General features: G+C 33.6%; 4 protein-coding genes across 4 annotated transcripts; 3 read left to right on the forward strand and 1 right to left on the reverse strand.

The window, feature by feature from the left end:
• Positions 1 to 321: 321 nt before the first annotated feature.
• LOC133681148 (F-box protein SKIP5) lies at positions 322 to 3,723 on the reverse strand. Its single transcript, XM_062104290.1, has 5 exons — positions 3,497 to 3,723; positions 2,498 to 2,642; positions 2,337 to 2,415; positions 1,383 to 1,441; positions 322 to 874 (listed from the first exon to the last, which is right to left on the reverse strand). The coding sequence occupies exons 1-5, from the start codon at positions 3,618 to 3,620 to the stop codon at positions 526 to 528; spliced, it is 756 nt and encodes a 251-aa protein (XP_061960274.1). The 5' UTR covers positions 3,621 to 3,723; the 3' UTR covers positions 322 to 525.
• A 590-nt stretch (positions 3,724 to 4,313) lies between these two features.
• On the forward strand, positions 4,314 to 6,894 carry LOC133694229 (DNA-directed RNA polymerase V subunit 5C). Its single transcript, XM_062115739.1, has 4 exons — positions 4,314 to 4,687; positions 5,381 to 5,557; positions 5,892 to 6,005; positions 6,500 to 6,894. Exons 1-4 carry the CDS (start codon positions 4,403 to 4,405, stop codon positions 6,623 to 6,625), a joined length of 702 nt encoding a protein of 233 aa, XP_061971723.1. The 5' UTR covers positions 4,314 to 4,402; the 3' UTR covers positions 6,626 to 6,894.
• Positions 6,895 to 10,098: 3,204 nt separating this feature from the next.
• Positions 10,099 to 13,818, forward strand: LOC133681150 (putative disease resistance protein RGA3). Its single transcript, XM_062104292.1, has one exon. It carries the CDS (start codon positions 10,323 to 10,325, stop codon positions 13,602 to 13,604), a length of 3,282 nt encoding a protein of 1,093 aa, XP_061960276.1. The 5' UTR covers positions 10,099 to 10,322; the 3' UTR covers positions 13,605 to 13,818.
• Positions 13,819 to 16,808: 2,990 nt separating this feature from the next.
• On the forward strand, positions 16,809 to 17,491 carry LOC133693374 (ubiquitin-ribosomal protein eS31 fusion protein). Its single transcript, XM_062114581.1, has one exon. It carries the CDS (start codon positions 16,893 to 16,895, stop codon positions 17,361 to 17,363), a length of 471 nt encoding a protein of 156 aa, XP_061970565.1. The 5' UTR covers positions 16,809 to 16,892; the 3' UTR covers positions 17,364 to 17,491.
• Positions 17,492 to 27,502: the final 10,011 nt, after the last annotated feature.

Here is a 27,502-nt window from a genome sequence, read left to right on the forward strand (position 1 = left end):
CCCGGGGTTCGTTTCTACAGTCGTTGAGTCCATTTCAATGACTATTATCGGTTGCATCGGAAACTGGCAACTTATCATGTTGAATCTTGTTTTGGCAACGCCTTGGTGTTGGTGGCATTATTTTTTGGACTGATGTGGCGTCTGATTACTCTTTTGTAGATTGTATGTACTGTGACTTTTCTCATTGCACAAGCTTCTGTCCAGTGGAGCTTTTAAATAAATCAACTGTGGGTTTTCAGAGCAAAAGCATTCATTATCAGAATTGGAATGCGGGAGATAAAGACAATTATGGTAAGCAAGGAAGAAATAAACTTTGTCAAATTATAGAAAAGAACTGGACTTTTTTTTTCATATGAAGTGAAATCACAGGAGGGCAAGTGTACTGTACTGGCAATTATGCTAAGAAAGCTAGAAAGCGTCTTAACACATTAAATTATCTAAATTGGGAATCAATACAGCAGTGATAAACAATAATGTAACTAGTTCCATTATGGCACAGACAAGATCGGGATGAACAATCAATCATCACTGAGAATCTACATCAAACCAGAAATAAACAAAAGTTCGAGCATAAATGACCCGAACTTGCTGCAATGTCAGGTCCCCGCTTGTCAGGACAGCTTTGGCACCTCCTTCAATCCTGGTTTGGGAAACGGAAACTCTATTACCTTTAGTTTTCACAGCGGAAGACACCACCTCATTCCCCCCTGCTGTACTGATGATGGGGCACGAGAGATAGTCCAAAGGGCTTGCCTCACATTGAAGTATGCAACTGTCTATGGTTAGCCTTCCACTTCTGTGAAGCAAGCAGCAACCAAGCTCTGCCTTCACTGTTAGGTTTGCTAGTTTGCATGTAGTTATGAACTCCAGTGCACTGCATAAAGAATTGAACAGGATATACCAAATTTTGTGGCTTAGGATGGTAACATTTTGAGGAGTCCACTCTAAACTGTTGGACAACAAAATCCTCTGACAGAGGCCAGACAAGGAAAGTAGCTAACATTAAAATCAAAAGAGACATTAATAAGGAGCCAGACGATCAGGCATCCCAGTTGCATAAAATATTGTGGGCATGTAACCTTACTCTAGTCATATTAGTTGATTTGAAGCGATTTTCTCATTATAATCATACAAAGAAATACACAAGAAGTCGAGCATGTTTTAGCGATGGTCTGATGTGCATTAGTGCATCACTAAGCAATATGAATGCCATACCAATGATACAAGCATAAATTCTGAGGACATGAAAGACATCCTTTAATTTCAATATTAGCAAATTGAGATCCAAAAGCACTGAGGCTCCGCATAATTTATGTGGAGAGAACTCTAGTCAGATCACCATCCAACAATATGAAGTGGAGAAAAAATAAATCTCAACACACCTGTCTGAACCTCGAGAACATAAGAGAGTTGTTTCATCAGGAAGCTCACCACCACCAATCTGAACAAAGTAAATTGTGATAGAAGATGCAGAATCTGGAAAAAATTATCTACTACATAAGTTCACTATTCAATTCCCTAGTAATAAACCGAAGGATGCCAGCCACTTGTAGTTTGAATAGGTTTTATCACAAAGTGCATGTGACTATCATCAAAAACAAAGCACGTTCCCCATCCCTAGTGCTGAAAACAACATCATGGTCAAAATACTGGTTCACACATTGTCGCTTATTTTTACATGACTATGATTCATGAAGCTTGACTTCTTCATGTGGTAAAATCTAGAATCATTGAAAGAGAAAAAAGAAATAACCTACAGTGAATCTGCATTGTACAATTCGCCAAGTTGATGCCAATCGAATTTTGAACATTAAGTTGACACAAACTGTATGCTGATGTGTACCTGACTAAGAGCCATCATATGTTGACAGCACCTACATGTAGATGGTTCAATTAATGGGGCAAACTATAAGCAGTCGGTCAACAATGATCATTTTCCAAGGGCAAAACATGAAGCACAGACACCCCAACAAGGATTGTGGATCAGGCAAGTACGGTTGAATCAATGTTATCCCTATCCTACGAGTATTGTGCACTGTGTACTGACTACAAAAAAAAAAAGGACTCAAATGAAAAAAAATGGTTAAGGTTTGTTAAATAGAAAGAAAAGGGACCTAATTAAAAAAAGGACCCCTGAAGTAGTGTAACATCGGTCATGGTTATTCCAGACCAGCCTAGAGGTCAAGTTGTTTGATTTATCCTTAGTCAAAAACCAATGTTGAAGATACTGACAGCTAGAGGATTCCACCAACGAGTCCACTCGTGAGGTATTTATTAACAATAGGCTATAGTTAAAGACAGAATAACATCACCGGGTATAAATCATCAGCACATACCAGGCAAAGAGGTTTGTTTATTTGAATATTAGAGGCAAGATGCCTCCCACCTGCTGCAATTAGAATGGTGTCGCCGGGCCTAAAGGAACATAATCATGATAAGATTTTGTTTCCCTCTGTTCTTCCTGAAAAATACATGTAGAAAATGTCACCATACATACCTAGCAGCAGAGACAGCCTTCTCAATGCTGGGGAAAACTCCAGGCTCTGATAAATCTTTGGCAGATTGTTCTACTCGGAGCCATAAGCGAGGATGACATGCCAAGTAACACCATCTGTGGCAAACGAGGGCGGTGTTATACCGATCTGCAAACTCAATAGCAATTTGTGACACAGATTGCTCAAAATTATGCCACACATGTGTCAAGGGTGTAAATTTATCATGAAATTATCATATTGTTGTTTTCCACTTAAGATAAAAAAAATAAAAATTACTTGCCTAACAGCATAAACACTAAAACAATAACAGAAAAATATGCTAGCCACCAAAATACAAATATAGGACATTCTTGCACTAAAAGGTTATTTCACATGACACCCCACCCCCTCCTCAGCTGTATCACCACTGAGCCAAATGCAGTCACCAAAAATAATCATTGAAATTTATGCAGCCACTGCAAATAAAGTTTTAACTTAACATTGTTAGTCCCTCATTTTCCCCAGTAAATTCTGCTTGCAATTTCCAATCGAATCTTCTTCAGTTGGTGAACCTTAAATAAGCAATGCAAAAGTTATATAAATTAACGAGGTTCGCTCGCATAATTCATGCTGATTCCCTCTCTCTAATCTGCAATTTATCAACCAAATGAATTAAATTCCATACTCTTCCAATTCCCAAAAGACCACAAACTCCAAAGACTAAGCATAAAAAATGGTCAACTTAACAAAATCTAGGCAAAAATAAACTAAAGATCAACACTTTTCACAAAACTACACCAATCTCTTAAGACCCCAGATGAAAAAAATAGCTGAAAACTCAATCTTGCATGGATCTATCAACAAATTCCGAGAATAGGGTTTTACACTATAAGGCCAAATACACCTGGCTAAACCAAATTATATGCAAAAAGTTTCAACTTTTTTATCCAATTAAGGTTCACACAACACGTAAAAGCAGAGAGAGGCATAAAAATAAAGGTGAAAAAGAAAAGGATACAGACCTGGAATTGGTGATAAGAAGCTGAAGATGTGCATAAGGCAACCATCATCAAGATTGTTTATGGGGCAAAAAGATGATGATAATGGCTTTTTATTCTTCTTTTTTTGCTTGCCTTGCTCCTCCATGAAACCCACCCCTCTCTCTCTCTCTCTCTCTCTCTCTCGCTCGCTCTCTGTATTTCTTGAAATTTTTAATGGTGGTGAAAATGATGCTGGTGGTGGTTGCAACTTGCAAGTAAATGGCAGATTTTTGTTGCGTGACGTAGATGACATGTCGTCTAATGTAGTGAAGTCTTTTGAGGAAGTTGTCTTTCGTCCGCAAACTCTCGTCCCCTACGGTTAAAAGCAGAAAATAATATTCTTAATACGTATGATTACGTTTTAAAATAGTATTTTTCTTGAAAAAAATATGAATGAATTATTTTTTTTAGTGTTTTTTTCTATAATTTTAATATATTTATGTAAAAAATATAAAATAATTATTTTAATATATTTTCAAGTGAAAATATTTTAAAAAATGAAATTTAAGGTTTAAATCATAGTTACTAGAATTAATCCCACGGATTAACTCATTTTTCTTTTATATTAAAAATACTAACATAAATCAATCTAAATTTTTAATTAGCCTTTAATTTTTTTAAAACCTAATCAAAACAAGGTTTTAAGTTGAGATACCAAACCTTGCCTGGTTTAATAACAATGCCAGGCTGGATCATATATCTACCGAGTGGGCCCAAATTGTAATCCAAGAAATAAACCATCCCAATGACTTAAATGGGCCTATAAAACCTTTACGCTTCAAAGTTCAAACAGAGCACACTCTCCTCCTGTTAAAAACACACACAAGCAACGTGAGGCGGTCAGTCTGAGAGATAGAGGAGAGCGACAGAGAGTAACAGAACTTGACAATGGCAGCAACCACAGAGACCTTTAACGGCAACGGCGCTTCCTTCCACGGTGTTATCGACCGCGATCGATGCCTGACGGATTTTGTGGACGAAGGGTCAGCACAGAGCTACAGATACTACATTTCTCGAAGGACAGTTTTGGAAATGCTCAAAGACCGTGGTTATGACGTGCTTGACTCAGAACTCAATCGCTCGCTCACTGAGTTCCGTTCCGTTTTTGGAAATAGCCCTGACCTTGATAGCCTCCGCTTCTCTGTTTCTCTCCGCTCCAATCCGCATAAGAAGGTGTGCTTATTGCTATCGTTGTTGTTGTTGCTGCTGCTGCTGCCGTTGTTATCATTTCTATTATTTTTTTGAGTATTTACATCGCTTTTATGATGTGGGGTTTTACAATAATAATAATATAGTATTTCTTATAATTTATATTTGTTTATTTTCATGGGGTTTTTGCGTAGAGGACAGAGTTGTAATGTGGCAACTTTTTATTGCATTATTTTATACCATTTATAAAGTTTATGCCTTTTGATTTGGTTTCTAAGTAGACTGTTTAAAATCTTGTGTTTTCATTATGTTTTGATTCATTAAAGGACATGACCCTTTTTGAAGAGAAAAATGAAATGAAAAATGGGCTGTTGCATATGCACGCCAAATGGTGTTTATGATGGTTTGTTGCATTTTTATGACTTATCCTTGGGGTTATCACCCTTTTTGTTGGGCACGTTACTTGGTTGATTGTGACAAGTTTTGGGGTTTGCAAACATATTAGTGCAGGTTATACAGAAATGATGAAGAAATGGATTTCGAATTGAATTTTGTGGATCAAAACCTGAGTTGGCCTTTTATTTCTTAAAAATCTCATGCTTGGAGTAACATGTGAAGGTGGAATTATGAGACAGGAGCAGCCCTTGTTTAAGTACTTTCTATTAGGCAAAATTTGTATGGAAATCCTGGTCATAGTTTTCTTGAACTGTTCTGCAGACCCTGGTGATGTTCTTGGGAACTGATGAAATTAAAACAGCAAATATCAGGACTGTTTATGGTCAGATTCTTAACAAAGAGAGTCTGCATGGGCTCATACTCATCTTGCAAAGCAAAACGAACCACTTTGCCAAGAAAGAGCTGGAGAAGTTTCCATTCAAAGTGGAGGTTTTTCAAGTATGTTCCCTTGTTGCTGAAATAATTTTTCATACTGCAGTCCGTTGTAAGGCCATCAGTAAAAAGTTAGAGCGCTCAGGGATTTAAGTAATGATACTAATTTCTGGCTGCTAGAGGCCATGCTAGTCACTCTTCAATCATGTCTGTTATACTAGTGGTACTCCTATGTCCTTGCAATTTTTCTATGCTCTTTCGCCACCAAAGTTAGGGAAATTGTCAACTGACTAGCGTTTCCTCTTTATATAGCTTATAGTCCTTTTAGAATTTAGCTTATGTTTAAAAAGGTTTCTCATTCAAATGTTTGACAATCACTTGATGGTTTCTTTGCATTCAGATCACTGACCTGCTGGTGAACATCACCAAGCATGTTCTGCAGCCACAGATGGATATACTGACCGCTGAGCAGAAGCAACAGGTTATGAACAAATACAAGTTGGAAGACAAACAGGTATTATGTAGTTATAAGATGACATGCCAAAAAAGTGAATGGCATTATAAAGGGACGTCCTTTTGATATCAACATCCTTATGTGGATTTACCCAGACATGCATTGCATTTCACATTTATAGGTCTCCCTGTTCCCTGAAATTATTACCTCAATTATCCTTTTAGTTCCACAAGATTTATTTTTGTTGGAATCTAGTTACTCATAAAGGTAACCTTCCAAAGCAGATTGTTTTTGTAGAGCTTTTCATTACAAATTTAGGGTAACGCATGAAGCCTGGTATGGTGCAGGGCATGTAAGCTGTGCTCATACCTGAAAACAGTTTCTTTAAAGTTCTGTTTAGAAGTATAAATTTGAATTAGAAGGTTGAAATTCTGCTACAGCTGTACTATCTAGCATGTTCCGATTCCATTGTTTTTGTGGCAAAGGTATCTGTTAAATGATTGATCAAGCTAAAGCACATTATCTGACTGTTTTTATTTGCCTTTTCCTTTCAGCTCCCAAGAATGCTAGAATCTGATGCTATTGTGCAATACTATGGACTGCAGAAGGGGCAGATGGTGAAAATTACATACAGCGGTGAAATTGTTGATCACCTGGTAACTTACCGCTTTGTTACTTAATGTGTTCTTTGATGGTGTTGATTTTATCCATAGAAAAGGGAAAAACAAATGTTTTTTGCATCAGTGACATTCTAAAATACATTAAATCAGATATAATACCAGAATATGATGTAGATTTTGTTTAGTATGTTGTATTTAATTTGTTATCATGCATACGACGATTGTGTGGAACTGAGTTGCAAAGCTGAATGCTATACAGGTTCAAATGGTGTAAAAATTCTGAAACTCATTTATCCAGATCTGAAAGAAAACATTGTTATGTTGGAGAATTGTGTTTGAACTCTTTGCATTCTATCATTCTCTACTGATTGGCATAGGTCCCGGCTTGCTCTCAAAAGACTGGGTGCTGTGCATGCGGCCTGGATTATAGCTTGATGTTTGTAAGCAGTAAGCACCATCCATCAGTGTTGGTGATTGACCGCATCTTTGCATTCGCCTGGTCATAAAATTGGAGCCTTGTCCATGCTATGTGCTGAACCTTTGAGTTACTTAATTAACTAGGGTGGTTAACTTTGAACTTTTCTCATCGGATTCATTGGTTATCTAACTTTGACCGCATCTTTGCATTAGCGCCGGTTTGGCACGCAAAAAAATACTTAGACGACTACAATATTTTTTCAAAGAAACAAGAAAAACTTACACTTTATTCGTAAATTTGACCGGATCTAATATGACCAGATAGCTTAATAATTTGATTTAAATTATAGATAATGATAGCATATGAACCATAAAAAAAACATTTGATGAGAATTAAGTAAAATAAATGAGCCATCAATATTATATATGAAATAAGACAAAAAAAAAAATTCATTACAAACTCACTATCATTTTATTGTGGGTATTGCTCTTCACAAAAAAAAATTTGTTGAGATAGTTTAAACCTAATTGCAAAAGTCTTGACGATTGTTAAGACAATTTAAACCCGACTGTAAAAGTCTGGATGGTGACATCTAAAAAAAACATATGAGTCGCCAAAACAATGTCTTATAAAACCAAATTGAACAAAACAAAATGAAGTGAGCATCGGTCTATATTCAACCACTCAAATCTACTTAATTCAAGAATAAAATTTATTTTTAAAAATAAATTTAATAAAGAACAACAAATAAAAAAAACTAAAGGTAATCCAATTAAATAAGAAAAATGATAAAACCAATGTCAACAAAAGCATAAAAAAAAACATAGTTCACTCTCAAATTAAATAAATATTGGAGGATGAAATCGAAAAAATATTAACTTAAAAAATAAAAAACCAAAGTAATTTTGGGTAAACTTCATGAAGTTGGGTTAATTTTTAAAGTTTGCAACCTGTGAAATCTTAGACACGAGTTTAACTAAGAAGCTTAAATCCTGACAAATATAATGTTAAAGAATGAAATCTAATAAAAATAGCAATCTTGAGTGTTTTGCAAAGCAAAAAAAAAACAATTAAAAGAATAAGAATGAAATATATTAGAAAAAAAATTAAGGAGGGCGAAATAAAAAAAATACACCTCTAAAAATTATCTTAGATTACAAAAAATATAAATTAAAAGATGATGATCAAATTTGACAAAGCAAAAAATTAAATGAGGATGAAATCAAAATAAAAATCTAATTCAATAAATTATCTTTTAAAAAATCATAAAGAAAAGAATAAGGACAAAAAAAAAAAAAAAAAGGAAATTTAGGGGTTGATTTAAAAAATCAGGAGTAATAAGGTGCAAACACTAAGAAAGAAAAAGGAAAGAAAGAAGAAAATAAAAATTGACAAATCAAAGTTTTCTCGATGCACACGTAACATATCCATGCAAAAGACATTGAGATGAAGCTGACAAAACCTCACAATGATCTTTTTAGCCATTGAAATCAGTTGCACGCGTGTTAAGCACGCATCGATATATTTTTTTCTTTTTTATTTATTAAAAAATCAAATTATTCCTAGTCCAACAAAATACTAATAAAAAAACTATTTGCACAATAACTAATATATCCTCGGACCCTAGAATTTAAAAACTAAACTCTAAAGACAACTAGACAAGCACGTCTTTTAACCGTGCTTGTAAAAAATTAAAAGATATATGAAGCCTACATTGTTAGGTAATTTTTTTTCATAATCTCAAGGGATAATATAATTATTTTACTGTGGATAATCAAATGAAAAGATAAAAAGTACAAATAACCTTTTTCTTTTAAAAGCATCCATATAATATTAGCATACAAAAAGAAAATTAAAAACCCCTCCTATCTCTTATCAATTTTAAAAAGTCAAATTAATATATTACTTCTCAGTCTATTTTTTTTATTCATATAAATATCTGGATCAGTTTGCGTGTATCCTAACTAATTCTATGAGCTATAAAATTAATGACCATGTAAACTTTCAGTAGCCTTAAGATTTGTAAGATTCGAATCGATGATATTTAGAGACTAAATCTAAAATCTAATTAATTAAATTGTGTTTTTAAAAAATTACCCTTTTTTTTAAGAGCTAGATAATGAGTTTATTGTTCTTGTCGATAATGCGATGTGTATCCTTTTCAGTTTTTTTTTAATATATAGTTTTTAACTTCTAAAGTTACCATCCACTGATTTCATGAAGGAAAGAGGACTCCAATGAGGCATTTCAAATTTATTTTTTAAAAAACTTAAGGACGATTAATCTCTAAAATATGAGAATGTTTATTAAAGCTATAGTTATAAAACTGCTCCATGACCTTTTCCGAGTAAGTCAACTCCCAAGTGAGAGAGTTGACTGGGGTCTGTTACTGAAAGAGTGGAGACTGTCATGGCGCGAAAGCAGATATGGTCTGGTATTGTTTATGTTCTTCATTTCTTGTCCAGCAGAAACGGAAATTGAATCAATTGGTTATTAAAAGTATTTTTTTAAAAAAATAATATATGAAGTTGTTTTTTTAAATTTTTTAATATTAAAAATATTTAAAAATATTAACTTAATATTTTTTCAAGATAAATATATTTTTAACACTTATAAACACAATTTTAAATATAAAACACCCCTGAAAAACTTTAAGTACAACGCTTTTCCGGTGCTACCGGAGGCTTTGGGGAAGTCAGAATAGGATATGCTTTCAGCAGTATGGACACAGTAACTGGTACACCAGAGATGCGTCCTTTAATCCTCTCCTACCAAGTAAAGATTCTTAAAATTATTATTTTTTATTTTAAATCATTTTAACATGATAATAAAAAAATAAAATTTTAAAAAAATAAAATTATTTTAATATATTTTTAAATAAAAATACTTTAAATCTCAACCATCTCAAATAAAAAAGAACGCCGGCAGAATTGACCAGAGCAGTCGGCTGTTTAATATAGCGGTAAAAATATATTGTTTTTAAAATATTTTTTTAAAGTATTTTTATTTAAAAATATATTAAAATAATATTTTTTTTATTTTTAAAAAATAACAAATTTAACAATTTTTTTTTTAATTTAAAAGAACGCGGTTCCGCCATGGTAAAAGACTTTAGACTCATCTCCTCCTCTTTTCCTCGTTGGTCCCGCCATGATAAAAGACTTTTAGACTCATTTCCTCCTCTTTTCCTCCGTGGTTCCATGATTTCAATCAACCTAATCTGACCACAAATCACACCCCATTTCACAATTTTTTTTTTTTTTTGGGATCTCATAGCTCTGCTCACCGGTTTTCTTTCTGCTTGAAATTTACTTTTTTTTTTTTCTTTTTGAAGAAGAAATGGCTACAGTCATTGGACAGGCTTTTCTGTCTGCCACACTGCAGGTAGCTCTTGAAAACTTAGCTTCACCTATCTTGAGAGAATTTGGTGCACGGATTGGCATCGACAAGGATCTCAAGAAACTAACAAGAACTCTTGCGAAAATTCAAGCTGTGCTTAATGATGCTGAGGCAAGGCAAATAAATGACATGGCAGTGAAGCTTTGGCTAAGTGACCTCAAAGAAGTCGCTTATGATGCAGACGATGTGCTAGATGAGGTTGCAACTGAAGCTTTTCGGTTTAACCAAGAGAAAAAGGCTAGCAGCTTGATCTCTCTATCTAAAGATTTTCTCTTTAAACTTGGGTTAGCTCCTAAGATAAAGGAAATCAATGAGAGGCTAGATGAAATAGCTAAAGAAAGGGATGAGCTTGGTTTGAGAGAGGGAGCTGGAGCAACGTGGATCGAAACGAGGGACAGGGAGAGGTTGCAAACTAGCTCCTTAATCGACGAATCCTGTGTTTTTGGTAGGAAGGAGGATAAGAAGGAGATTGTAAATTTGTTAGTGTCTGATGACTATTGTGGAAATGATGTTGGGGTTCTTCCCATCGTGGGCATGGGAGGCCTGGGAAAGACAACTCTCGCTCAGCTTGTGTTCAATGATGAAACCGTGGCTCGCCATTTCGATTTGAAGATGTGGGTTTGTGTCTCTGATGACTTCAATGCTCAAAGGCTGACAAAATCCATCTTGGAGTCTGTTGAAAGGAAAAGTTGTGATCTCATGGATTTGAATATCCTACAAACAAGTCTCCAGGATAGGTTGAGGGGGAAAAGGTTCTTGCTTGTGCTTGATGATGTGTGGCATGAGAAGAAAAGTGACTGGGATGTGGTTCGCCTTCCTTTCAGAGCTGGAGCATCTGGAAGTAAAATCATTGTAACTACCCGAAGTGAAAAGGTTGCATCAATCACGGGCACATTTCCACCTTTCCGTTTGGAAAGTTTATCTGAAAATGATTGCTGGTTGTTGTTCAAACAGAGGGCATTTATAGATGGGAATGAAGATGCACATCAAAACTTGGTACCAATTGGCAAGGAAATTTTGAAGAAATGTGGAGGTTTGCCTCTGGCAGCAAAGACACTTGGAGGACTCCTACACTCGACAACTGAAGTTTATGAATGGGAAATGATCTTGAAAAGCGATCTATGGGACTTGGAAGTGGGGGAGAATGAAATTCTGCCGGCTCTGAGGCTAAGCTACAATCATCTTCCGGCACATCTGAAGCAGTGTTTCGTATACTGCTCCATATTTCCAAAAGATCATAATTTTGATGAGGAGAAGCTAGTCTTGCTATGGATGGCAGAGGGTTTTGTTATTTCCAAGGGAAGGAGATGCTTGGAAGATGTTGCATCTGGCTATTTTCACGATTTATTGTTGAGGTCATTTTTTCAACGATCCAAAACCAATCCCTCGAAGTTTGTTATGCATGACTTGATTCATGACCTGGCACAGTTTGTAGCTGGGGAATCATGCTTCTCATTGGATGTCAAAAAATTGCAAGACATTGGAGAAAAAGTTCGGCATTCATCTGTGTTGGTTAACAAATCGGAATCAGTTCCGTTTGAGGCCTTCCGTACATCAAAAAACTTACGAACGATGCTTTTGCTTTGCAGGGAGCCTCGTGCGAAGGTCCCTCATGATTTGATACCCACTTTGAGATGCTTACGGTCACTAGACCTGTGTTATTCTGCTATAAAGGAGTTGCCAGATTTAATGGGAAATTTGAGGCATATCAGGTTTCTTGACCTCTCTCACACTTCCATCAGGGTGCTACCTGAATCAATTTGCAGCCTCTACAATCTGCAGACTCTGGTTCTTATCAATTGCAAGAATCTCCGTGCTTTGCCTGGAGACACAAATCATTTGGTGAATCTACGCCATCTTAATTTGACTGGATGCGGGCAGCTCATATCCATGCCTCCTGACATTGGGAAACTAACTTCTTTGCAAAGGCTACACAGAATTGTTGCTGGAAAAGGGATTGGGTGTGGAATTGGCGAGTTGAAGAACATGAACGAGCTTCGAGCAACGCTTTGTATTGATACGGTTGGAGATGTTCCTAACATCACAGAAGCAAAGGAAGCCAACTTAAAGAAGAAGCAATATATAAACGAGCTGGTGTTAAGATGGGGCAGATGTCGACCAGATGGAATTGATGATGAGTTGCTTGAATGTCTAGAACCACATACTAACCTTAGAGAATTAAGGATTGACGTGTATCCTGGTGCGAAGTTTCCAAATTGGATGGGATATTCTTCGTTATCCCACTTAGAAAAGATCGAATTCTTTCACTGTAACTACTGCAAAACCCTGCCACCTCTCGGGCAACTACCTTCTCTCAAATCTCTCTCCATATATATGATGTGTGAGGTCGAAAACATTGGCCGTGAGTTTTATGGTGAGGGAAAGATTAAGGGGTTTCCTTCCTTGGAGAAACTAAAGCTTGAAGACATGAGAAATTTGAAGGAATGGCAAGAGATTGACCATGGCGAATTTCCGAAGCTCCAGGAGCTTGCTGTTCTGAACTGCCCCAATATTTCAAGTCTTCCAAAATTTCCAGCTCTATGTGAACTGTTGCTAGACGATTGTAATGAGACAATATGGAGTTCGGTCCCACTCCTCACCTCTCTATCATCGTTGAAAATTTCAAACTTTCGGAGGACAGAAGTATTTCCTGAAGGCCTTTTCCAGGCACTAAGTTCACTGAAAGAACTCAGGATCAAGCACTTCTATCGGCTGAGGACATTGCAAGAGGAGTTGGGCTTACATGATCTTCCTTCCCTCCAACGCTTAGAAATTTTGTTTTGTCCGAAACTAAGGTCATTTTCAGGAAAAGGGTTTCCTCTCGCTCTGCAATATCTTTCAATAAGAGCGTGCAATGATTTGAAGGATCTACCAAATGGGCTACAAAGTCTATCATCTCTTCAAGATCTGAGCATTCTCAATTGCCCTAGACTTGTATCTTTTCCAGAAGAGAAGCTTCCGAGCTCACTCAATAGTTTGCGAATTTCAGCATGTGCAAACCTTGAATCACTTCCTTCGGGTCTGCATGATCTCTTGAATCTTAAGAGTTTGGATATACAATCCTGCCCAAAGATTGCATCCTTGCCTACTTTGGGGTTGCCAGCCTCACTTTCCTCATTGTCAATCTTTGATTGTGAGGAGTTAGACGAAAGGTGTCGCCAAGGTGGTGAAGATTGGCCCAAGATAGCTCATGTTGCTCAGAAGTGGATTGGAAATTATTGAATCAATGTCTTCGAACTGAGAAAAACCTGTCCTGTTAGTTTGCCTGTTCTTCTTCTTTCTTGAACATATGCAAAATTCTCAGAGTTACTGGCACTTTATTATTCATCTTGATTTGTATAACACATGCTTATATTCCTTGCTTCTTTCCTGTGAACCATTGTAGTGTTCTTAAATTAATAAAGAGTGGTTTAGATCACCAAAAATTACTCTATAATGCTCTGTAAAAGTCAAATGATGATTTTAGCATTGCTAATTTAATTTTAATACACATTTTTGTGCCTTTATCAGCTAAATTAACTTGCACCAGTAGATTTGTCCATTCGTTGCTGTAGTAAAAGCGGTGACTTGAAAGAAAATTGTCTGTGGTTTTCTCTGTAATGCAGTGTATGGTTATGGTGTTAGTGACTCGTATGGTGTTGGAGTTAGAAGCAGCCCAGGTGAGTCCGAACAAGATAACAAAGCATAGAACCAGAAAGGAAGCCAATCACTGATCGTGGACTCCATGTTAGGGTAACTTCGCCCTGTTTTTGGTCTAGCCCCATTGAAGGTCTTGTCTTCTTTGGTTCATTCTAGTGTAAGGTGGCATGTAAGGTTACATGGAATCCTTCTCAGGGGAGCCAAGTCCAAGTTAGCTTAGGATGCAGGCCTCACGCCCTGGTGTTCTGATCACAGATAGAGGAAGGCTTGTACAGCACAGTTTGAGGTTTCTCTTCTGCTAGCAAGTTCTGGTAATCTGATCATGAAAAATCATCGTACACGAGATGAAATGCCTGTGCGCTGCTGCGGGTTTATAAAACAAATATACTTGATAGTGTTATAATTATGAATCAATGTTAGATAAGTAATAGAAAATAAAGGCATGATGGAGCAAATATTTCATGACAGAAAAAAAGTTGTGTTGGTGATAAAAAACTTAGAGACTGAACAAAATGATTTATAGTAATTTACAGTGTTTTGTGAGGAAAGATACAACGCTTTGCCACATGATTTAGCTTTTCAATTAATAAAAAGCAAAAAAAATTACAAAGTTAAATTCTCTACTAACTAGATATTAAAAAAAAACCAACAAATGTAATTTTGGAAGGAAAAATATTATAGCAATTGACAATGTTTTGTGAGTAAAACTATAACGCTTCCTCAATAAAATAAAATAAAAAACCATTTAGAGAAATATTATAGCAATCCACAGTGTTTTGTGAGAAAAACTACAATGCTTTCCTCATATGATTTAGCTTTATTGTAATTATAATTCTTAACCAACTCAATATTAAAAAAAATCGACAAAGATAATTTAAAAAAAATCATATGGAAAAACATTGCAACAATTCACAGTGTTTTAAAGAAAAAAATTACAAAGTTAAATTCTTAATTAACTCAATATTAAAAAAAATCGACAGAGACAATTTTAGAAAATAAAAATAACAAAACAAACACCACAAAAAAGGAAAAAAAATTTATGTTGGAAATATTGTAGCAATTTACAGTTTTTTGTAATGAAAGTTACAGTGTTTCCCCACATGATTTAACCTTATTTGTAATGACTTGTAATTGTAATTTTCAAATAACTTAATATTAAAAAAATAAAATTGATAAAGATAATTTAAAAAAAATTATAACAAAAAAAAACCATGCGGAGAGACACTATAGCAATCCACAATATTTTGTGAGGAAAGCTACAATGCTTTCCCCATATAATTAAATTTTATTACAAAGTTAAATTCTAACTAACTCAACATTAAAAAAAATTGACGAAGACAATTTTGGAAAAAAATATTACAAAAAAAGAAAACACAAAAGAAACTGGAAAAAAATCATGTGAGGAAAAACTGTATCAATCCATAGTGTTTTGTGAGGAAAAACTTGTATTTACTTGTAATTGCAATTCTTAACCAATTTAATATTTAAAAAATAAAATTGACAAAGATAATTTTAGGAAAAAACATAACGAAAACAGAAAAACCATGTGGGAAAAAACACTATAGCAATCAACAGTAATTTTCGAGGAAAGTTACAGTGTTTTTCTCACATATTGTAACTGTAATTTTTAACCAGCTCAATATTAAAAAATAAAATAAAAAAGGATAATTTCAGAGAAAATAATAAAAAAAACAATGTGGAGAAACACTGTAGCAATCAACAATGTTTTAAAAAAATTACAAAACTAAATTCTCAATCAGCTCAATATTAAAAAATATCGACAAATATAATTTTGAAAAATAAAAAAATAAAATAGGAAAACTATGTGGAAAAACACTGCAACAATCCATAGTATTTTAAAGAAAAAAATTACAAAGCAAAATTTTTAACCAGGTCAATATTTAAAAAGTAAAATCAACAAAAAAAATTTTGGAAAAAAAAAATTAAATGAAAAAAAAGAAAAACTAGGAAAGTTGAAAAAAAGAAAGAAAGTAATTTTGGGGAAAAAAATAAAAAAAAAAGAAGGAAGAATGCAGTGTAAATTACTTTTTAATTCACAATATTTTATATGTGAAATAACAATGATTCTCCCATTCCATTTAAATATTTTTAATGGTCATAAGACAACGACTTTCTCGTACTTTGCCAAACTGGTATAGGTTTGGACAATAACTTGAGACACAACAAATCGTCGTATTTGTTCTTTTATCATATACTCATAGTGAATGGATCCAGTGGTTTTTCACTCTACACCTAGGCTAAATTTTTTTTGAGAAGTTTAAACTATAATTTTTAAATCCAGTTCAATTTTTAAATATGGTTCAATTTCATGGATTGATCTAGAAAACCGTTATTTAAAGTCTGTTAATGCTGATTTTTAAGCTAAATTTAGAAGGATATTAACATGAATAAAATAATATCATTTTAATAAAAATAATTAACCTTAAGAGATATAATTTAACTTGTCAGATTTTAGATTTGTTTTTTAAAGGTAACCAGTTCGAGTCTCACAAACTTTAGGATCATTGAATGGTTATATAATCGGTAACTTAAGGATATAGTTATTAATTTAAGGACCCGTTAAATTAATTAAAAAAAACTATACTTCATAATTTAGACTATATGTATTCATTCTTGATATATAAATATGGTTCAGCCCACCCCAAAAGAAAAAAAAAAATTGGTCTAAGATAATCTTGATGCAGCCCACCAAAAAGCCTGCCCCAAATTATGGATTTCATTGTAAATAGGTGGAAAAACAAGGGGGAAACTCGTACACCGCCAATAAACAAAACCCTAATATAAAATCTGCCCGCTGCTCCTCTGCACTAGCTGCGTCGCAAAAAAGAGGAAAGCAAGAAACCAGAAGACATGCAGATCTTCGTGAAAACCTTGACGGGGAAGACCATAACCCTCGAGGTCGAATCTTCAGATACAATCGACAATGTCAAAGCCAAAATCCAAGACAAGGAGGGCATCCCACCAGACCAGCAACGTCTTATTTTCGCCGGAAAACAACTAGAAGATGGACGTACACTTGCAGACTACAACATTCAGAAGGAATCCACACTCCACTTGGTGCTTCGCTTGAGGGGTGGAGCCAAGAAGAGAAAGAAGAAGACTTACACCAAGCCCAAGAAAATCAAGCACAAGAAGAAGAAGGTCAAGCTTGCTGTTCTTCAGTTCTATAAAGTTGATGACAGTGGCAAAGTCCAGAGGCTGAGAAAAGAGTGCCCAAATGCCGAATGTGGGGCTGGTACTTTTATGGCTAATCATTTTGATAGGCATTATTGTGGTAAGTGCGGCCTCACCTATGTTTATCAGAAGGCTGGTGGTGACTAACTGAATCACCTTTAGACAGGACCCTGTTGTTTTTCAAGGAATTATTGTTAGGTTTTTGAGTTTTTACTGCTTATGGATTGTTGGTTGGATTCTTTATGGTTATTAACAATAAGCTTTTTGTTGGTTAATTATGTTTGCTTGATGAGGGTTTTTTGTTGGTGCTATGTTTGTTATGTGATTTTGTTAATTTTGATCAAGTTTGGCAGTAGTGACTGGTTGAAATTTATGGTTTAAGGAATCAAGTTAGATGCTTTCGATACACAATTATCCATTTTAATGTTGGTTTTTGTTATATATATAGTTTCTGTTCTTGAAATTAAGATAACATGGTGTAAAGTCAGTCGCTTTATAGACTGTTATTGAGTTGCTTTCAAAATGTCAAGCTGGTGTTAATTTAGCGCAAGAAATGTTGGATTCCTCATATCACCTTGTTTCAGAAACCGTTTTGAAAAATTGTTTCAGAAAACACTATGTGCAAAGGCAATGCCCTTGTTTTTGCGAAGGCATTGTTGATTTTCTCTTCTAATGTTCCCATAAGCTGGTGCTTTTTTTTTTTTGGTAAATGTGGTTGTCCGACTAGTTTACATGTGTCTCGATTAATTCTGATTTGAAGCTTGAAGTTAAGAATTGAAGGATCAAATAAACCTCTAATAACTCTGAGATTTGTGGTACTTGAATTAGTAACTTATAAGGAAGAAATCCAAAACCTAACCAATTAAACTATACTCCTTTAATATTGACTTTATGAAAACTGTGGAACATTTTTGAGAAGTTCTTTCAGAAAACGCTATGTGCAAAGGCGATGCCTCTGGATTTGTTTGCAAAGGCATTGCTGATTTCTTTTCTAAAAGTTCCCCATCAGCTGGTGTTAGTTTACTCTAGGAGTATAGTAATCTCAGCACCCTAATTTAATTTAAACTGATTTGTAATGACAAATCATTGCTGATATACACCATGTAATTTGAGTCTGATTTTATATATTTCGCCGCAATTCTGTTATGATTGTATCATCATATATATTCACACGAAGTTAATAGGTTTCATGAACAACAGCATTGCCCAAAAGAGGGCATAGTTCCTCTTCTTTTGAATGTTTTATGATTGATAAACTATGATTAGTTGTGTTTCTTATCATTAAATAGGATTATGTCCTATCAAACATACCTTGAATAGTTATATGTTTCCTCAGTGTTACTTTTTGGTTCAAGAATTATGGATATATTGGCTAGCTAAATGTAGATACACAAAATATTTAGATCAGTTTCTTCATTGTGTTACTCTTTACACGGACAAGAGGTAGGGCTGGCATAGCCTTCTGCCTTCGGATTAAGGGGATCCTGGTTCGCAATGGAGCAAATATAACTTTTTGTAGGGGTAAGCAACGGTTTGGTTTATCCAATCCAACTGAACTGAATCTTTACTGAATGATAGAGCTCGGTTCGGTTCTGTTAAGCTCGGTTCTACTTTTGTTAAAACTGAACAAGTCTAATTTGAATTAATGGGGGTTCTGAAGTTGTGACTGGGGTTCTGAGCTCTATGGAAGTTGCGCTGCTATGAAGAAGCCATGGAAATTCTCTATTCTCTCTCCTTCAGGAGCTGTATACAAATGACTGCCCAAACCTAACAAAGGCAATGCCTAATACACTCCTTGTTTAGCAACTTTTTAATAGGGTATTCGGTTTAGCTTGCGTGTACACTTCGACTAATTCTTAAAGGTTAGTGACTATCAATATTAACAACTACATTGTTCAAATCTAAAATCACTATGAAAATAAATTCTTTAACTCCAAACTTTTACCACCAACTACCTACTATAATGTTTCTTGTTTAGCAATTATATTTATACTAATTGATCAAATTTTAAAGTGAGATTTGTTGGTCGGTCAGGGGAGGCCTGGGCCTGTCAAAAAAATAAAATAAAAAATTAAACAATTTAAAATTTATATTTCACCCTCCTAGAGATTTTTTTCAAGATCTTGTCTTAAAAAAATTCCTACCCCGCCCCTCCACTATATATATAATCTTAAACTTTAGAAGATGCTGGAATAAAAAATTTCTCACATGGCTGGTCTGAAAAAACAAATTAACCACACTATATATAAAATAAAAAATTAAACAATTTAAAATTTATATTTCGCCCTCCTGGAGATTTTTTTCAAGATCTTGTCTTCAAAAATTTCCTAGCCCCGCCCCTCCACTTTATATATATATAATCTTAAACTTTAGAAGATGCTGCTAAGGAATAAAAAATTTCTGACATCAACTTGGCTGGTCTGAAAAAACAACTTAACCACGCTATATATCTTGATCTGTCGACGAGTTTAAACTGGGATTTATTGCACCCAAAGACTAACAACTAAAACTGTTTTCAATAAATTAAAACTATTTGCCAGAAGAGTTAATTAAGTGACTCGTCTCGGACAGAATAATAGAGCAGGCTAGGTCTTATAATTATGATTTTCAGTCAGAATCTTCATTTCTTGGGTCGACTTGTAAACTTAAACGATTGCCCGGCGATTCTTGTGAATTTGCAATGATGTTCAATAAAACTATTAGCACTACAAAAACAATTTAATGATTTTTTTAAAGCTACCATTTTCCCATTAAAGCAAAATAAATGTATTTAATAATTTGAGCAAAACTGATTTAATATATATAAAAATATTTTTTTATATAATTCTAACAACTTGATCAATGGATAGTTCTTGAATGTTATTTTATTATCACATATTGATTGCATTTGATCGCCCATCTTCTTGATGCTCTTGGCTTGAAACGCGGTTGCAATGGCAGTCACGCCTACATTCCCAGTCGGGCATGTAGCAGAGGAAGCTAGACTGGGAGGAAATATTGATAAGTTATAGAAGAACATATATAGCAATTAAAGAGGAAGCGATCACTGAATACAACTGAAATAGATTAATCAAACAACTTGAATGATTGAACACACTGTTTGTATGATAGCGAGTATGAGAAGAACAGCAGCTGCTACAGCAGATATTACAGTCCATGGATTATGGAAATACTTTGCTTCAAGGCTGCCTTCCATTTGTGTCCCCGCTTTCTGGAGTGCTTGTTCAGATCCTCAACTACACCAGAAAAGTAGAAATTGTTGCTGTCGACAGAATTTTCCTAGGAAAGGTTTTGGACAGGGCTTTAAACTGCATCATTATCATCAGGGAGCCAATTTTCGAGGATTCCATTCTTAAAGAGTAATACTAATTTTAGCTTGAAGGGTGATAAATCATGAACTTTTCAAATGACCGCTTCCTACACTACTAAAAACTGATAATTCCATTGCTAAATTCAGCAATAGATTTGCAACGCATTACATATATATTATTTTTTTAATATTAGCTACAAGCTTTAGCAATAGACTATTCGTTGCAAATTTTATGTTGAATTTAGCAACGGATTTTCCGTTGCTAATTAAAAAAATAAATATTTAAATCTTAATATAAAACCAAAATTATATAGATCGTTAATTACACTTATTATGATAAAATCTGAACCGTTTATTTTTGCTCACCAGTACTCTCCCCCCACACCGAAATATAGAGGCCAACAAAACTAATTACAGCTGAAAATTAATTAACTTCCACTCTTCCAGTATATCCTTCGTCCCTAATAACATCGATCCATAACTGTTGAAAAATCACCATCTCTTCATCGATTTGATTTTCCTGTATCCCAAACTGTCCATCATCTTCGCATTCGTCTTCAACATCCCTAATTTTTTTCTTCATCTTCTTCTCCTTCATCTTAACAGTTTCAATATTTCTCTGTAAACCACCAAAAACACAGACCCATGGCAACACCAGACCCATCATCATCACCATCGAACATCCTGATTTACCCCTTCTCCTTGTAAACGGGCTGGGTTTTGCACTCTTTTCGTCAATAGCTCAGGTAATTAATTTAGGGTTTTGTTTTCTTTGTTGCAATTTAAGTTACACTAAACAGTTCTAACCTAACTTTCCCAATCCCAGGTGTTATTTTGTCGTGTAGATCCATCTCCCTCACCTGTAACTGAAGAACACAGGTAACAATTTTTTTTTCGATACTTTGAATAATGGTTTTAGTCTATTAATTCGATAATATAAGGTTTATGAAATGTTTTTACCATGATTTATAACCTAATTATGCATGCTTAATTGAAAATTTATCAAAACCCCCAAATTAATTTTTAGGATTATGGTTCATAAATTGAATGATTTTATGCAACTGGACCAATGCTGGCAATTCATATGTCTGGAAGAGAGTGATTGATGGAAATTATGCATGTTTAATTGAAAATTTATCAAAACCCTTAATTTAATTTTTAACAAGTAGTCTTATTGATGCTAGGTGTTCTTTGATGTCTGCAAGTCTTTTTGTTCTCCTGTGTGCCGACACCTAGGTATTTTGCATATATATATATATATATATATATATATATATATATATATATATATATAAAAGGAATCTTGCTTGTTGATGTTATGTTTTGTTAATAAGACTGCTGTTTTATTTTTGTATCTTCATTCATTCATTTTTTTTCCTTGCTGTTTTACTTGTTATATATATAAATAGCAGAATTGTGTAGTGAAAGAGGTTAGAAATCATTATTGCCTCCTCCTTGCATGGTGATCAGTTAATTTCCCACATTAGCTATATATGTTGTCTGTTTTCACTTGATTGTCCTGTCTTGGGGTCAGCATGCATGATTTGGAAACGTTATTGATCACCAAATGGTTTAGGTGACAGGCTTTTAATTCAGTTCAACTAAAAATGTTAGATGGTATCTAATTTTTCTTTTTAATCCTTCCTTCCCCCTAATTAATGTCCATTATTCTCACCTTGCCTAACTAGACCAGCAACCCACTCGTAAGGATGCAGGATCCCAAACCCTAACTATTTTTTTTTAATCTAAAATGCTCTTAATTATATTTTAATATGATAGTCACATTGAGAATTTAAAAAATTTAGAGAAATAATGTATGAAATGGGACATGATTTTTTAGTACATGAAATATAGTAATTTCAATATTTAATTTCATTTATTTTTTTTAATATTCTTTCTCTGTTTTTAAAAATTTCCTTAATTTAACTATTTTTTTATTTTATTTTTTTCAACTTAAAGGCATTCTAGATATAATAGGGAGTTTGGAACTGGCTAGATAATTCATCTACATGTATGCTTCAGCTATTGAATTTTGGATAAAAATCTGTAATATTTACTCCTTTTGTTACAATACCTAATGCTTGCTTTGTTATTTGGCTTTTTTTTTTTTTAATTTCTAGGTCCTGACATGACTTTGTTCAATATAATGGCTTAGGTTTTTAAGCGTGGCATCAAGTTATCTTCCTCAATAATTAATCAACCTTTGGGTTCTTCTTGGCACGAAAGCGGTGTGTTGCGTTCTGACTATTATTTAATATGGTCTCCTTAATGCTTTGTCCTTTTGAGGTCTTGTGCTCTTATACTACATGTCATTTACATGGAATATTATTTAATGCATCCGGCTTCCTTTGTTCATGCAATTTTTCTACATGTCATTTACTGTTTTTATACAAACTGTTATCATTTTTTGCATCTGCTACCATTGTTAATTAGAGTTAATTATAATTTAGTCTATGTATTTTTTATGATTTTATAAGTTAGTCATTATGTTTTTGAAAACCATAAGTTAGTTCCTTGTTATAAATTAAATGTTAGTTATTTTAAAATTTCAAAATGAATCATGTTCAAGATTGAAATTTTTCAGGTTAGATCTTAGAAGAAAAAAATTGTTATGAGAAGACAAGTGCCAAAAAAATATTAAAATTTAATAGTTTAACTTGGATATGCTTTCTGTTTTTCATAGTTTAACTTGGATTTGTTTTAAAGACTAGCAAGTGTTATAACTGGATGGGTTTAAGATGTTATGCACAATTCCTTTACCTAAGATGTACACTAGTAGATTTATCAATGAATATCTATTGGAATTTTGTTTGTTGAAGCTTATTTTAAAGTTATTTGTTATGACATTTCATTTCTGCAACTGACCTCATGTGTCAGTTATTAACTAAGAGGTGGACTTGTGTATTGTAGCTTCTTGGTAGGAGTAGTGGATTTCAAGTAGCATCCACTCATCGGCCATGTACAAAAGGACTTTGGTTGTGGAGTGCACTGTTAAAGAGAATTGCCCTTGATGGAACTCAGTACAATCTCTTACTGTTAGACAGTGAAGGAATAGATGCTTATGATCAAATAGTAAGTGCATTTACCTTATCAAGATGAACTGATGATTGTTGTGTTGGTTTTATGTTTTAGCAGTTCAAGAATTGATGAAATGGCTAGTAATCAATTTTATTAATTGAAGAATTTTTTTCTATGATTCCTTTTTATTTATAATTTACACCATATCCTTTTTATATTCCCACATAGCTACTCTTTTGGATTATACAGTAATTGTTGTTTTGGTTAGCTAGGTTTATTTACAACTAAGTTGTTTGTGCTATGCTTTTTGTACCTTGTTGTTTTGCTCTTTGAACTAAAAGCATCTCATTGGAATTTCCTTTTATACAAAGGCTTGGTTTTGTAGAAAAATTATGTCCTAACCATAAAAATTCCTATTAAGTTATAGGTTTTAAGAGATAATAATTAGAGTAAATTATAATTTAATTTTTTAAAACTATAAGTTAGTTCCTTGTTATTAAATTAAATGAAATTTTTGAGGTTAGATCTTAAATGAAAAAATATTTGTTATGAGAAGACAAGTGCCAAAAAAATATTAAAAATTCATACTTTAACTTGGATATGCTTTCTGTTTTTCATAGTTTAACTTGGATTTGTTTTAAAGACTAGCAATTGTTATAACTTGATGGGTTTAACATACTGTTTATGTTTTTTTATTTTTCCAGCAATATGAATGGCTTATTGGATCACAATATAATCCAATAGAGTTGGCTAAATCTGATTGGGTTGCAATAAGAAAACCTCCACCTTGGGCCATTGATTCTTGAGGCTTAGGTAAGTCTATTTTGCTCCATTTTTACGTGGTTGCTTAAATATATCATGCATAATTTTTTTGTTAGGCATGCCTATTGTAATCTTTTCAATTAATTGGAACTCTGCCTTTCATTGGGACAATATTGACAGTTTGTATAAGAAAACTAATTGAATGATTTTCTTTCATTAAATCTGATATTGAGTTTCTTTTGGATGGAAATTATGAGACCAAAATGAAACCTAGAGGTGGCTGAATAATATATCAATTAATTGCAAATTTAAATGTCGTGCTACCTGTCAAGTCTTGAAACATACTGTGATGTTGAGATTGAGAAGATAACATTTCTCTTACGATTTGCTCATGTCAATTAATTAACAATAATATTATGCTCCATACGTATTAAGAGAAGAAAGAAGGCACCAAATCTACTAGTACATGAAATTAACTAAATTGGACTGTACCTAAAGAATTTATAAAACAAAGGTATTTATATTTTCATCCACCAATATTATAATTATTATTTCATTATTATTTCACTACGACATAAAAGATAGATACAATGTATATTATTAAAAGACAAAGATACAAATGTGAGTAACTATTGTAACCCATAATAAATTATGTTTTTTTTTATATTGCATTTTCATCTTTTAAAAAAAATAAAAAAATTCTTTAATCTTGTATTACCTCGCATGTTTATGATTTCATTTACCATTTCTTAGTTTACCAAAAAAAGATCCGAATAAAAATAAAAAGTTTGATGGATCCAATAAAAGTAAAAGGATTCAAATAAAAAAAAACTATTTGAGGTGGTAACAAAAGTTAGAAGGACCAATAAAAAAAATGAACTCCAAAACTACTATAAAGATAAATTTATTTAATATTTGTTCAACTAAATATTTTTTTTTCTTTATCCGTTCATTCTGTATAAAATACTAACCGAAGATAATCTAAAAGTCTACTTTTGTCACTAGTTATAAAATATAAATGAAAATTATTAAGATTTATTTAAAGCAATGAGCAAAAACATAGGGTAAATCCCCTCCACCTTCCTGGTGAAATGATGGATGGTCCTTTTGTACTTCTATCTTGGAGGCAAAGAGAAGGGAAACTTTGATTAAAAATTAAAATTAAAATTAAATAGTAAAAGTAAAAGAGACCCACTTATTAGGTAAACAGTACAATCGGTCTTTAAACCAATTGCAGTTGAACCAAGCTATGATTAAAATAAAACAAAACTTTATTTTCAAGCTGTGAATGTGTTATTAATCACGTATTCTGACCATGGGTGATAAAGCATCACCATGACAATGGGAATTCCTCACACACTCATATTGTTACACTAAACAGCCCATATAATTAAAAACTCAATAGGTTTCTTTCATAATCAGAAATCTTACCGCTTTAAAATAAACATATAACAAAAAGTAGAAGAAAATCAGTTATCCAAGTTCTTACAAACACATGTGCACATCTTTTATAATATTTATTAATCTTGAAAGCAAGAGAAAGCTGGTGGAAAAGAACCTCCATGAGATGATGTATTTTCAGCTTTGCATCAAAGTACTAAGCAGTCTGGTAGCTTCGTCGACAACAAGTCTAAAAAAGTGGTTGCATGTATTTTTATTTGATTATTTCTTAATATAACTTAAGTATTATTTAACATTTAAATGAATTTATTGTTGCATGTATTTTATTTGTAGGAAAATTATAAAATGGAGATGATTTCAAAGTATGAAACTAATCGGGAAAATCATCCTTCATTTGATGGAGCAACTTGGTGTGTGGCTTCAGGAGGAGTTACAAAGGGTAGGGTATATGATGCACCTCGTATGCCAAAATCTATAGTTATTACAAGCTCTTCATCACATTCCTACTCGGTGGAGTCATCATATCGCAGTTCATCATATCGAGCATTGCAAAAGGAGATAAAGAATAAAGAAAAGGAGATAAAGAAAAAAGATGATTTTGTTCTTGAAATGAAACGACAGATGGATTTTATGAAAGAATATCTTGTGAACAATCTTGAATACCATGGTGGGACATCAAATATTGACCAAGGTATGCCACCACCTTTGACTTCATCAATACCGCCACCTATGACTCCTCAGATAATGACACCTATGGGTCCCACATCTCAACCAATTTTTTGTCCTACACCTCGACCTTTATATCCTGATCAATCTTGTGTCGATCCACAATATCATGGTTCGTCTTCGCAACCAGCACCATGATTGTATCTTTTGTTGTTTTTTTTTATTGTATTTGAACTTAATTGTATTAATGCATGTTTAACTAAATTTTTATAATATGAATATTATTTTTATTCTATTTTTTTATTAGTGATACAATTATTTTTAATATTAATTTATGTTGGTTATATATATTCTACGACTTTTAAAATATCCATAAATAATTAATTAAATAAATTAAAAGTCATTTTAATAAATAAATAAAAATTAATTTAATAAAAATAATATAATCACCAACGGATTCTCCGTTGGTGATCGTAACTAATGCATCAATCAGCAACGAAGAATTCGTTGCTAATTCACAAAACTAGCAACGGATTTATCCGTTGCTAAATCGAGCAACGGAGAATCCGTTGCTAATATTAGCAACAGAGAATCTGTTACTAAAAAATCAGCAACGACAAATCTGTATTTGATTTGTGCTATTGCTGATTCTGTTTTAGAAACAGATTTTAATATTATTTGCAATGGAGTAGTCCATTGCTACTTTTTTTAGTAGTGATATTTTCGCAACTAAAAGCTAATGTAAGGACTTGCATTAAAAATTAAGTTCAATTTCGTCAGAAAGCTTTTTTTTTACTCGTCTAGACTTTTTATTCAACTTGAACTTGTTGATACATGTCCTGCGTCCCCTTGCCTGCACATGAAGGAGTTTTTGATGATCTAACTCCTCTCAATTACTTGGCAATACGGGAGATTCTTACATTAGTTTCATTTCAACAGGATTACCAGCCCCAGATTTGACAGAGCTTGAGTTACGAGAGTGCATAAATCTAGAGTTGTTGCCTGAACATATGCACCCCCCCTCCTCCCATCGCTTGAGAAATTAACAATGTCAAATTGTCCAGAAATCGAGTCGTTTCCAGATGGGGGGTTTGCCCTCGAAGTCACAATCACTCGAGATCTGGTGCTG

Source organism: Populus nigra, chromosome 1, assembly GCF_951802175.1.
Source record: "Populus nigra chromosome 1, ddPopNigr1.1, whole genome shotgun sequence".
Lineage (NCBI taxonomy): Eukaryota > Viridiplantae > Streptophyta > Magnoliopsida > Malpighiales > Salicaceae > Populus > Populus nigra.